The sequence below is a fragment of the Neomonachus schauinslandi genome, chromosome 2 (assembly GCF_002201575.2).
Source record: "Neomonachus schauinslandi chromosome 2, ASM220157v2, whole genome shotgun sequence".
NCBI lineage: Eukaryota > Metazoa > Chordata > Mammalia > Carnivora > Phocidae > Neomonachus > Neomonachus schauinslandi.
This window is the reverse complement of record NC_058404.1, coordinates 161,165,006-161,178,524: the sequence shown is the minus strand read 5'-3', so window position 1 is coordinate 161,178,524 and position 13,519 is coordinate 161,165,006. Positions and strand designations below refer to the sequence as shown.

The following is a 13,519-nucleotide window of genomic DNA, read 5'->3' as shown; positions in this document are numbered from 1 at the left end:
CTCTCTGTCAAAGTAAAATCTTTAAAAAAATTTTTTTTAATTAAAAAATAAAAATACAGGGCGCCTGGGTGGCTCAGTCGTTAAGCGTCTGCCTTCGGCTCAGGTCATGATCCCAGGGTCCTGGGATCGAGTCCCACATCGGGCTCCCTGCTCGGCGGGAAGCCTGCTTCTCCCTCTCCCACTCCCCCTGCTTGTGTTCCTGCTCTCGCTATCTCTCTCCCTGTCAAATAAATAAATAAAATCTTTAAAAAAAATAAAAAAATAAAAAAATAAAAATAAAAATACATACCATCTGAAATAGTATAAAAAATAATACTTGAGTATAAATCTATATAAAGATATGCAGGACATGTCCACTCAAAACTTAAAACATTGCTCAGAAAAAAATGTTAGACTGAAGTAAATGGAGTGAGACACTGTTTCATGGGTCAAAAGACTAAATATTTTTAAGATGTCAATTTCCCAAAATTGATGCATAGATTCAATGCAATCCAAACTAAAATGCCAACAGCATTTCCTTTGTATAAACTGACAAGCTGATTCTAAAATCCGTATGGAATACAAACAAACAACTTTGAAAAAGGAGTATAAAGTTGGGGAACTAACACTAAGATGTAATTATAATTATAAGATGTAATTATAAAGCTAATTATAAGATGTAATTATAAAGCTACAATACTCAAGACAGTATGGTATTGGCATCAAAATAAACAAATACATCACAGAACACAACAGAGCTAAGAAACAGATACAGATATATATATATATATATATACACACACTGACATCTGATTTCCAACAGAAGTACAAAGGCAATTCAGTGAAGAAAGAAGAGCCTTTATAACAAATGTGAATGGGAACAATAGGATATCTATATGCAAAAAAAAAAAATTTTTAACTTCAATCGATACACTGCACCATATAAAAATTTTAACTCAAATGAACCTTAGACCTAAAAGTAAAACCTCGAACTATAAAAATTCGAGAGGAAACACAGGAAAAAAAATCTTTGTACTTAGGCTTAGGAAGAGTCATTAGATATAACACTAACAGCACAATCCATAAAAGAACAAATGAACAAATTGGATTTTATTAAAATTAGAAATTTCTGCTTTTGAAAAGACGTTAGGGGATGAAAAGTCGAACCACTAACTGGGAGAAATCTTTTTAAAGCATATACTTGTACGTGTAATATATAAACAATTCTCAAAACTCAACAATAGGGCGCCTGGGTGGCTCAGTTGGTTAAGCGACTGCCTTCGGCTCAGGTCATGATCCTGGAGTCCCGGGATCGAGTCCCACGTCGGGCTCCCTACTCAGCAGGGAGTCTGCCTCTCTCTCTGACCCTCCCCCCTCTCATGCTCTCTATCTCATTCTCTCTCTCAAATAAATAAATAAAATCTTTAAAAAAAAAACTCAACAATAAAGAAACAACTCAATAAAAAATGGGCAAAAAGTTGGAACATTTCAACAAAGAACATCCACAAATGTTAAATAAACATGAAAAGATGCTCAATGTCATTTATTATTAAGGAAATACAAATCAAAGCCATAATGATAACACTATACTCCTATTAGGATGACTAAAATTAAAAAGACTAACCATACTAAATGTGGACAAGAATACAGCAGAAGAGACACTGCTGGTAGAAATGTAAATAGCACCACTTTGGCAAACAGTTTCTCAGTTCCTTAAAAAGTTAAACACATATACACTACATGATCAAGCTACTCTATTCCTAGAGATTTTTACTCAAGAGAAAAGAAAGTACATGTTTACAAAAAAACTTGAACAAGAATAGTCATAGCAGCTTTATTTACATAGACGAAAACTGGAAACACAAATGGCAACCAAATAAATAAATGTGGTATATCCACACAATAAAACATTACTCATCAATACCATTGATCCAACAACATGGATGAATCTCAAAATAATTATGAGTAAAAGAAACAAAGAAAGAACACATATTGTATAGTTCCATTTATATAAAACTCTAGAAAATGCAAACTAATCTATACTGCCAGAAAGCAGATCAGCAGTTGCCTGGAGGGATGGAGGGACTACAAAGAGACACAAGGAAACTTTTGGGGGTGATGAAGATGTTCCCTATTTTGATGTACACATGTATGTGTTAATTATATGACAAAACTCATCAAATGGTACACTTTAAATATGTGCAGTTTATTGTATGTGAATTATATCTCAATAAGGCTGCAAAAATAAAAAAAATTGTAAAGATGTTATTAACAAAATACACTATATTTGAGGCCATAAAATAAAACAACACATTTTAAAAAATGAAATCACACAAAGTATGCTCCCTGACAACAGAATTAAACTAGGAATCAGTAACACAAAAGTGTCTGGAAAATTCCTAAATATTCGGAGGTTAAATAACACACTTCTTAGTAACACATAATCAAAGAAGAAGCCTCAGGGAAAATCATAAAATATTTTGAACTGAGTGAAAGTAAAATATGGAATGCAGTCAAAGCAGTGCTTTAGAGAAAAATTTTAGCTTTATATGCATATATCAGCATATAAAAAAGAAAACTCTCACATCAATAACCTCTGCATTGATTTTAAGAAACTAAAAAATAGTAAACGGAATCCAAAACAAGAAGAAGAAATAATAAAAACAAGAGCAAAAAATCAATGAAATTGAAAACAGAAAAAATCAGGACTGAAGCAAAGAGTCCACTCTCATCACTCCTATTCAACATTTTACTGGAAGTCTTCCCCAGTGGAAAAAAAGAGAAAAATAAATAAAAGGTATGCAGATTAGAAACTAAGAAATAAAACTATCACTATTCTCAGACAACATGGTAATTATCTACATAGAAAATCCTGTGGAATTTACAAAAACATTCCTGGAATTTAATAAGTGAATTTGGAAAGGTCACAGAATACAAAGTTAATATATAAAAATCAATTGTTATGTACTAGCAATGAACTAGAAATCAAAATTTAAAAAGAAAATGCCATTAACAATAGCACTAAGCACAAAGAAATACTAACAAAATATGTGCATGATCTGTATCTTATGCGAAATACTACAAAACACTGATGAAAAAAATCAAAGAAACCTAAATAACTGAAGAGGTATGCCATGTCCATGCTATGGAAAACTTAAGATGTCAATTTTCCCCAAAATTGATCTATAGATTCAATCCCAATTAAAAAAAATTTTAGACATAGTACTGGCCTGCTGATTCTAAAATTTACACGGAAAGGCAAAGAAATTAGAATAGCCAAAACAATCCTGAAAAATAAGAACAAGTTTGGAATACACCCTACCTGATTTCAAGACTTACTATAGGGCTTCCGGGTGGCTCAGTCATTAAACATTGGCCTTGCCTTCAGCTCAGGTCATGATCCCAGAGTCCTGGGATCGAGCCCCGCATTGGGCTCCCTGTTCAGCAGGAAGCCTGCTTCTCCCTCTCCCACTCCCCTGCTTGTGTTCCCTCTCTAGCTGTCTGTCTCTGTCAAATAAATAAATAAAATCTTAAAAAAAAAAAAAAAAGACTTACTATAAAGCTTTAATAAAGAAGACTATATGGTATTAAAATGTAAGATAGACACATGGAAATCAATAGAACAGAGTTTAGAAATAGATCCACATAAATATGGTCGACTGATTCTTGTCAATGTACAATGGCAATTTTTTTTTTTTTTTAAAGATTTTATTTATTTATTTGACAGAGAAAGACACAGCAAGAGAGGGAACACAAACGGGGAGTGGGAGAGGGAGAAGCAGACTCCCTGCAGAGCAGGGAGCCCGACGCGGGACTCGATCCCGGGACTCCAGGATCATGACCCGAGCTGAAGGCAGTCGCTTAACCAACTGAACCACCCAGGCGCCCTACAATGGCAATTTAATGAGGAAAAAACAGTCTTTTCAACACATGGTGCTAGAAAACCCATTGTCCTATGCAAAAAAATGAACTCTGACCTGTGCCTCACACCTATACAAAAACTGACTCAAAATGGGTCATAGATCTGAAAGTAAAATGCAGAAGAGATAGGAGAAAAAGTCTGTGACCTTGCTTCAGGCAAAGAATCCTTAGATATAACACCAAACACATAATCCATTTCTTAAAAATTGATAAATCAGACTTCATCAAAATCAAATTTTGCTCTGCCAAAGACATTAAGAGAATAAAAAGACAAGCTACAGACCGGAAAAATATATTTGGTTATAAACCTGACAAGGGACTTATATTCAGAACATATAAAGAACTCTCAAAACTCAACAATAAGAAATTACTATTTAAAAATGGGCAAAATATTTTAATAAACTCTAACAAAGAGGTTTTACAAATGGCAAGGTGCTCAATACCATTAGTCATGAGGATAATGTGAATTAAAACCAGAATGAGATACCACCACATCTATCAGAATGACTAAAATTTCTTAAACTAACAATACCAAGTCCTGGCAAAGATGCTGAACAACTGGCACTCTCATATGTTGTTGGCTGGAATGTAAAATGGTAGAGCCACTTGGGAAAACAATCCGGAAGTTTCCTATAAAATTAACCGTACAGTTACTATAGGATCCAGCAACCCGACTCCTAAAAGTAAAAACTTATGTTCACAGAAAAACATACATGTGAATATTTATTGCATCTTTTTTTTTAATAAAGATTTTATTTATTTGACAGAGAGAGAGAGCACAAGCAGGGGGAGTAGCAGCAGAAGGAGAGGGAGAAGCAGACTCCCCACTGAGCACATATCCCAACGTGGGGCTCGATCCCAGGACTCTGGGACCACGACCCGAGCCAAAGGCAGACGCTTAATGACTGAGCCATCCAGGCACCCCCATATATAGCATCTTTATTCAAAATCACCAAAACTGGAAACCACACAATGTCCTTCAGTTGGAAAGTGGATAAACAAATTATGATACATCCATACAATGGAATACTACTCAGCAAAAAAAAAAAAAAGGAATAAACTACTGATACATGCAACAAAATAGATGAATCTCGAATGCATTAATTAAATGAAAAAAGCTAGATTCAAAAGGCTACATATACTGTATAATTCCATTTATATAACAAGCTAGAAAAGGCAAAACTGTAAGGAGAGCAACAGATCAGTGGTTGTCAGGGTTTAAGAGCTGAAAAGAATATAACTACAAAGAGGCAGCACAAGTAAATGTGTTTTTGGAGAGAACAGTAATATATTTTGGTTGTGGTGATAGTTACACAACTGTATGCATTTGTCAAAAATCATAAAACTATACACCAAAAATAGTGAATTTTGCTGTATAGTAAATAAGTTTCAAAAATAGCTCATAACAATTTTTTTAAAAAAGGAAAGGCAATTTATAAGGAACAACAATAATAATACTGATTTAAAAACAATGTCTCCAGAACAAGGTCAGTTCATAAAAAGGGACACTCAGCTGGAGATGGATTTCAAAATTAAGGAAGGTATCTAGTTACCCAAATTATTGAATAATGTCCTGAAGGTGAAAATGCTGAGCTGATACTTTGGTATGCCTTTGGTCCTGATTTGTCTTAAATATCTGAGACAATTCTAACCATATTCCACATCACAAATGAGGGCAAAGGAAAGGTTCAGAGGCTAACAACCAGGCAGGGTTTTAGCCTTTATTTATACTAGTACCTCTCAATCAAGGGTTCTTATTCTTAACATGGAATACCTAGACAAAATTCTAGGAATCCATGAAAGTGGATGAAACATCTTTATTTTCACTAACCTCTAATTGAAATGTGGTATAGTTCCCTTAGATTATGAATGTATACAACTAACTGTGGTAGACTAAATAGGACTGTATCTCTATCACTCATAGAAATCAGATTTTTCCTGTCACATCATATTACCATTGATTCTTTGCTATCTTATTTTGTATGCATTAATAAACATTTATAAATAATGTATTTGAGGCATCTTTTTAAGATTTTTATTATTTATTTGAGAAAGAGCGAGAGATGGAGAGAGAGCAGAGGGACAGGGAGGAGAGGGAGAAGTAGACTCCCCAATGAGCAGGGAGTCCCAGGACCCTAAGATCATGACCTGAGCTGAAGGCAGATGCTCAACCTACTGAGCCACCCAAGGCACTCCTAATTGAGGAGCTTTAGTACTTTGATAAGTTTATTTCATATAATTGGTTTCCTTTATAATCTCGTGTTCCTCATTTCATACATTTAAAATACATTATACCTTTTAAAATACAAATAAAACATTATTCCAAGAGAGGGTTCATAGACTTCCCTGGAATACCAAAAGGATCCATGACAAATAAAAAGTTAAAAATCCCTGCTCTAAATGATCCTGCTCCCATCGTACACAGCACCACTTTTTTGAGGGTCTCTAACACCCTCATACATGCATGAAGTGTCACTCTCTCCATGGGTATATAATAGTTTACACCCAAGACACGGAAATGCACAGCATTTTATTTAAACTGTAATCATACTTGTTTGCACTCACTAGACAGTAAAGTTCATATAAAATTAAATCATATACATACAAAGAGAGACTTTAGACTGAATACTACATTGTTATATAAAATGTACTTTCCAAAACTATAGATGAGAAAAGCCTAAGAGATCTATCCTATGACTCAAATAAAAAGGAATTTAATGAAATCATCTGAAAAATGATCATATGTTGCTAAAAATGCATGGAGAAGAGTAAGAAGTTGAGTTTTATTTTCTAAATCCTACGCTGTGCACACATTGCAATATCTTGTTTTCTCATTTAAAAAGTAAAAAACAGGGGCGCCTGGGTGGCCCAGTTGGTTAAGCATCAGACTCTTGATTTTAGCTCAGGTCACGATCTCAGGGTCGTGGGATCAAGTCCCACATTGGGCTCTGTGCTTAGTGGGGAGTTTGCTTGAGATTCTCGCTTTCCCTCTCCCTCTGCCGCTCCCCCTGCTCGCTCTCTAAATAAACAAATAAATACATAAATCTTCAAAAAAAAAGAAAGTAAAAAACAAAAGATCTCAAAACCTCAAAAAAACTAGATCACACAGATTTCTAAAATAAAATTCTTATGATTCCTTGGGTTAAGTAAGAGCAAATTGCCAACCAAGCGGGATACAGCAGTTATTTATTTTTTTTAAAGATTTTATTTTCTTGAGAGAGAGAGAGCACAAGTAGAGGGGAGGGGCAGACGGAGAAGCAGGCTCCCCGCTGAGCAGGGAGCCCAACTCGGGGTTCGATCCCGGACCCCAAGATCATGACCTGAGCCCAAGGCAGATGCTTAACCAACTAAGCCACCCAGGCGCCCTGAGATAGCAGTCATTTAAACAATGAAAAAGCCCGAAGAGTAGGAGGTAGTGAGAGAATCTAAACTCCAAGAGCTGCAAATTCAATTGTGGATCAAGTGACAAATGAAAATTAAAAAAAAAATTAAAAAAAATATGTGGTCTGAAGATGATCTGGTCAGAAATACAGGGGAAAAAAAGAAGAAATATTCTTGGAGAAAAATATTACAAATATTACAAATATTACAGTAAATATTACAAAATCAATTCTATTACAAAGGCATTATCTTCTTCTTATCAATAAAATGTATCAGTTAAAAATTTTTTTCAGTAGTAATACATTGCTTATTTTACAACAGAAATCAAGGGACAAACAGCATTTGCTTTTCCATATTTCCTATCATTATTTGATGACAAAATGAAATGTAGCCACACAAACCATTCAGTTTCAAAAGTATTTCATTTTTATAACTATAGCTACCATAATTTTTTAAAACTTAAACAAAAATGTAATGTGTTCCATCTATAACAATTTGCCATACAGAATCACTAGAAATCTCAGAAAACTTGTAAAATACAAAAGAAAAAATTTCTTAAAAAGAAACCAGAATTCCCCATAATCTTATCAACTAGAAATAAACATTGTAACCATGTTATTTCTTCTATGGGTACGACCTTATGTATTAGTACTAATGCTATTAGTCAATGTCTATTAGTTATTTGAGCTATTTAGCTAATAGCTTTATATACACTATTTCACTTTATACTTAAAACAATCCTACTCAAGCAGGTAGGTGAATAGTGCCATTTTACAGATAAGTCAACTAGAGATGACAGAGGTTAGGAAACCTGCCTAGAGTCACAGAGATAAGTGGTAGACCTGAACCCAGCATTCTCAATCACTATGCTATACCACCATAAATGTATATACAGAGAGAATGCTGTATTCTATTCTACTCTTGGGTAATATCTTAGATCATGAAAATTATGAATGAAATTTATAATTAAATTTAATATAATAGCATGTGGACATACCATAATTTTACTTAATCACTCCTCTACTGGACCAGATCATTTTTTATAGTATTCGGCAGCATGGTGTGACTCATTCAATACAAAAAATAAAAACTAAATAAATGCAAGACTTGCTTGTCTACTTCTAAATTTAAATTAAAATATATTAATTCAACTTACTCTTTTACTGAGGCAAATAACTGGCCACATACTGCAACCTAATGTGCAGCAGCAACAAAGGCAGCCACAAAGTAGCCAACGTACATTAACAGGAAGGTTCTTCTTAAGACAACTGTTAACTCTGTTGATGCTGGCTTTAAATTCTTCAGGAGCTACCTAAAGAAAAATTTTAAGAAATAACAATACCGTAATATTAATGTCAATAAACATGTCTCATTTGCATAATTATTTCTATAACTTGTTAGGAAAAAATAGTACCTAAGTAAATGATAGACACTCACTTTTCCAGTTAATGAAGAAGGGAATTCTGATTCAAATTTGTTGCTCAGTCCAAATCTATTTTTAAAAAAAGGAGAAAAATATGTTATTACATGTCATTGTTGAGAAAAAGCCATTTAACTTAATCAAAGGTCAAGTAAATAGATGCGCAACTTGATATACAGAGTAACAATGGAAGTTTGAGACACACTGTAATCAGCAATTTATGAAATGTAACAAGCAATCTTAGCAGCTGAATCAAAACTTTTGTATAAGAGGCTGAGAATACAGAAAAGAAATGACTTCTTTGGGGCTCTGTTTGTAAGCAAAATATTAATGTAATAGAAAACAACACAATTATCTAATTTGTAAAAATTACTGAGATTCTTCCAACTAAGTACTAGAAAGCTACGATCTCTGCTATGGATTATTCTTTAGGTCAAAAGCACGTGTTAACACTCAAAAAAGCAGTAGCATGTCTAAGAATGCAAGTTGATCAGTTAGCATTTTCTGAGGCCAGCATATCCACACTGTTGTTACAGCCAGAAAATGTTAAAAAAAAACACCTAGAACAATGTGATAGCTGCCTGCCTACTTAAACTTACAAGTAATACAACACTTGCTATTCTTTGGGGAAAGTAATGGAACTGAGGTAGTACATTTTAGTATCTTTAAGCTTTTAAATGTCTGCAAAACTCATAAGGATTGATTGGGCACTTGACTATTTCTTTGTGTAAGTTATTAGGAAAGAATAAAATACTCATGAACACACTGGTAATGGCAGATTGCACCTAGAAATAAAAACTTAGATATTTAAGTAGGACTTCTGTTGGATCCTGAAGCCAAAATTGTTTTCAGTTTTATTGAGATATACTTGACATATAACACTGTATTAGTTTAAGGTATACAACGTAATGATTTGATACATGTCTATATTGTGAAATGATTACCAGGATAAGTTTGGTTAACATCCATCTCCTCACATAGTTAACAAATTTTTTTTCTATGATGAGAACCCTTAAGATTCACTGTCTTAACAACCCTTATAAATACACTGTACTGCCCTTTAGGTAATCTGCACTAGTAAGAGGGATCTTCTGAGATACTCTGCCTCAAACAGCTGGCCAGGTCAGGGGTTTTTAACTCAACCATCAGTACAGCTAAACAGGGAAATCGAATTAACATGGGCTGTGTGAAAGCAGTAAGGAATGGTGGAGACTGGCCAAGTGGAGGGTATACAGAATGGGGCGGGGGGGGGCGGGCGTCATGGGTCAGATTCAGCTGATTACTATCATATTAGAATGCAGGCCCACGTCTGAGAGATTGTATGATTTTCTTTCTCTAAGAGGAGTTGGGAAACCAGATTTCTATGTAAACTTTCCCATCTTTAAAATACTGTGCAAGGCAAACAAAACACTTCGGTGGCCAGGATGTGGTCTACATCACTATCTAGACTTCCCTACATGTGGATGGTGGCATTGGAGACCATTTTATCACCATCTTAAGTAATTTTATACATTATTTTATAGCACTGAATGACATTAATCTGTCTTTATAAATAATGGATACTACTTACGGAAAAGATCACAATGCAACTACCTAAGTCCAAGCCAAAATTCTTTTCATACTAAACATGTACCTGCAACTGTTATTCTTCTACATAATTCTGGCATTAATGCCATTCTAAGACTGACAGACTCAATTAAATTCATTTTCTGTCTATACGCCTCACTGCAATATGGTTCTACTTGCCCCAAGAGATAACTCACTTCCAACCTCAAAACTCCTGAAATGAGGAAAAGATGTGAAATGCTAGGTGATAGCTCTCAGTGAGGTCTCTAGATAATGTATCTCCTTTTCATCCATTTCCCTTAGGGAAGAGGACAATCAACAAATGTTTATTGAGTATAAATTATAAATTTCCATCTCCTCAAGTATTATCTCCATTGGTCTGAAGGTTTTCTCTATGAATCATCTCCATTTCAACCATGTTTATTTTTTTAAAGAACTTATTTATTTATTTGAGAGAGAGAGACCGCGAGCATGAAGGGGGGGGAAGGGGGAAGGGCAGAGGGTGAGGGAGAAGCAGGCTCCCTGCTGAGCAGGGAGCCTGATGTGGGACTCAATCCCAGGACCCTGGGATCATGACCTAAGCCGAAGGCAGACATTTAACCAACTGAGCCACCCAGGCGCACCTCAACCATGTTTATTATTGCAATTAACCATCTCCTTCCAACTGTCTGAAATTTTTTAGAAAAGCAACAACCAGATACCTCCAAGTCTCCTTTGTTTTTTGTTTTTGTTTTTTTTTTAGAGAGAAAGAGAGCACAGGCACACAAAGCGGGGGAAGGGCAGAGGGAAAGAATCTTAAGCAGGGTCCATGCCCAGCGAGCGCAAAGTCCAACCTGGGGCTCCATCTCACGACCCTGAAATCATGACCTGAGCCAAAAAGAAGAGTCCGACACTTAACTAACCCACCCAGGAGCCCCCCTCCAAGTCTCCTAAATAGAAAAGTCTTCCCCTTTCATCCCAGCCATTAAGACATTTAACACAGATTAAATTATTTTATTGAATACCTATAGTTTGCTGCCATGTAATATGCTAAGTTGGAGGGAGCAGTCCAGGATGAGCTTAAACCCTAATTTCCTTTCTTTCTAGAGCCTGAATATTTCCTTATTGGCCATGCAATTCTTTACCCAGGGAGCACAACCAGCTAATTAATTGCCCTGTTGTTCCTGCAGGTCAGGGCTCCTTTTAAGTCAGGCTAGTTATTCTTCAGAGTAAGAATTTATAGTTCCAAGTACATTCACTCAGTTCCTCTTCAGTCATATTTTTTTGTTAAGTTGTATCTTAGGAAGATAGTAAACCTTCCTCTTCCTTCATCTCACCCCCCAAAAAATGTCCCAAGAAAGATTACCCAGTGACAAGATTATCACTATACGAGAGTGCTTAGCTTTTCTACCAGCCATTAACTTGGTGCTAATGATTTTTCCATTTCCTTGCTCACATTTCCCACCCACTGAACAAGAATACCTGGAACAAGTGTCAAGATAATGCTGTGCTTAAAGTCCTTGAAGTCTCCCCGGCCCATAGGAGTGAACCCCAACTGTACTCTGCTTTCTCTTTTAAAATCTCTAAACAACAGGGCACCTGGGTGGCTCAGTCAGTTAAGTGTCTGCCTTCAGCTCAGGTCATGATCCCAGGGTCCCAGGATGGAGCCCCACATCGGGTTCCCTGCCCATCAGGGAGTCTGCTTCTCCCTCTCCCTCTACCCCTCCCCCCACTGCTTGTGCTCTCTCTCTCAAATAAAATCTTTAAAAATTTTTTAAACATAAATAAAAAATAAAAAAATAACAGACTGAAAGTGAACTAACCAGCACTACATAAACAAAAGAAAAAAATGATTCATTTAAAAATATTTGAGCTACCGCCTATACCTTAAAAACTAACTCAAAGCATATTTTTTTTTTTTAAGATTTTATTTATTTATTTGACAGAGAGAGACACAGCGAGAGAGGGAACACAAGCAGGGGGAGTGGGAGAGGGAGAAGCAGGCTCCCCACAGAGCAGGGAGCCCGATGCAGGACTCGATCCCAGGACCGTCGATCATGACCTGAGCTGAAGGCAGTCGCTTAACCAACTGAGCCACCCAGGCACCCAGCATATTATTTTAATAGTTTTTTTTTTTTTTTCTAGCTTTGAATGTTACTGGTGGAGATGAGCAATGGCTGTTAATTTTAACAGGTCTCCAGGGTACATACAAGCAATAAAAGCAGAAGAAGGAAAAATGTAAGGAAAAGTGGGGAGGGAGAAGTAGGAGAGGGAGAGAAGAAAAGAAGAAAGTAAGCACTGACAAAGTGCTACCAACAGTTATCTCACTTACCATTCAAAACCTACTGTCAATCCATTAGATGGTATAAAGGAAAATGGAGACATGTAGACATGTGCTATATCTACATATATGCCTATTACCTAACAGACCCTTTCCTCAATTATGGTTAAAACACTCATGGCTTCAGAAATGATAAAAGATTGAAACTTTTTTCCAAGAATGACAAATATGACAAAATACATTAAACTTAACCTATTTTACTCTTACCTATTACAAGTTTTCAAGTCTACCAGTACTTGAAGAAAAGAGAATTCATTCAAATCACAACCACTGAACATCTTCTACGTAATACTTCATGATAACAAGATCCTACAATAGGGGCGCCTGGGTGGCTCAGTCGGTTGGGCCACTGCCTTCAGCTCAGGTCATGATCCCGGAGTCCTGGGATCGAGTCCCACGTCGGGCTTCCGGCTCAGCGGGGAGCCTGCTTCTCCCTCTGACCCTCTCCCCTCTCATGCTGTTTCTCTCTCTCTCTCAAATAAATAAATAGAATCTTTAAAAAAAAAAAAAAAAACAAGATCCTACAATAGAAGACTTGTATCGCTTTTTTAAAAATTTAAAAAGAAAGCATGTACAAGGCCAATTTTGCTTTTATGTAATTTGAGGTAGTTTTGAAAGTTCATGTAATATACCGAGTAAAGCTTTATAGAGAAACAGCAAATTTACACCTAAATCTAAATGGAATCTTCAAACAGGCTTCTTTTACACCTCTCCCACCTTCTTCCATTTCACTGTCACCTCAATTCCTACAATTCTATAGCTATAACTCAAAGTGTAAGCCACTCCAATCTGTTACCCTGCACTCTCATCTTTATCTAATTCAGAATCTCCCTTTCCCGGGGTGCCTGGGTGGCTCAAGCCAGTTAAGCGTCCAACTCTTGATTTCCGCTCAGGTCATGATCTCAGGTTCCTAGGATCAAGCCACGCGTCAG

At 36.0% G+C, this 13,519-nt stretch overlaps 1 protein-coding gene across 1 annotated transcript in view; it reads right to left on the bottom strand.

Annotated features, from left to right (window-relative positions):
* Window positions 1–13,519, bottom strand: part of CHIC2 (cysteine rich hydrophobic domain 2) — a 65,481-nt gene that overhangs the window by 34,392 nt on the left and 17,570 nt on the right. The window contains exons 2-3 of the mRNA XM_021701711.1: window positions 8,719–8,773; window positions 8,438–8,593 (exon numbers count right to left, since the gene is read on the bottom strand). Coding sequence (XP_021557386.1) covers window positions 8,438–8,593; window positions 8,719–8,773 — 211 coding nt within the window. The remainder of the gene's footprint in view (window positions 1–8,437; window positions 8,594–8,718; window positions 8,774–13,519) is intronic.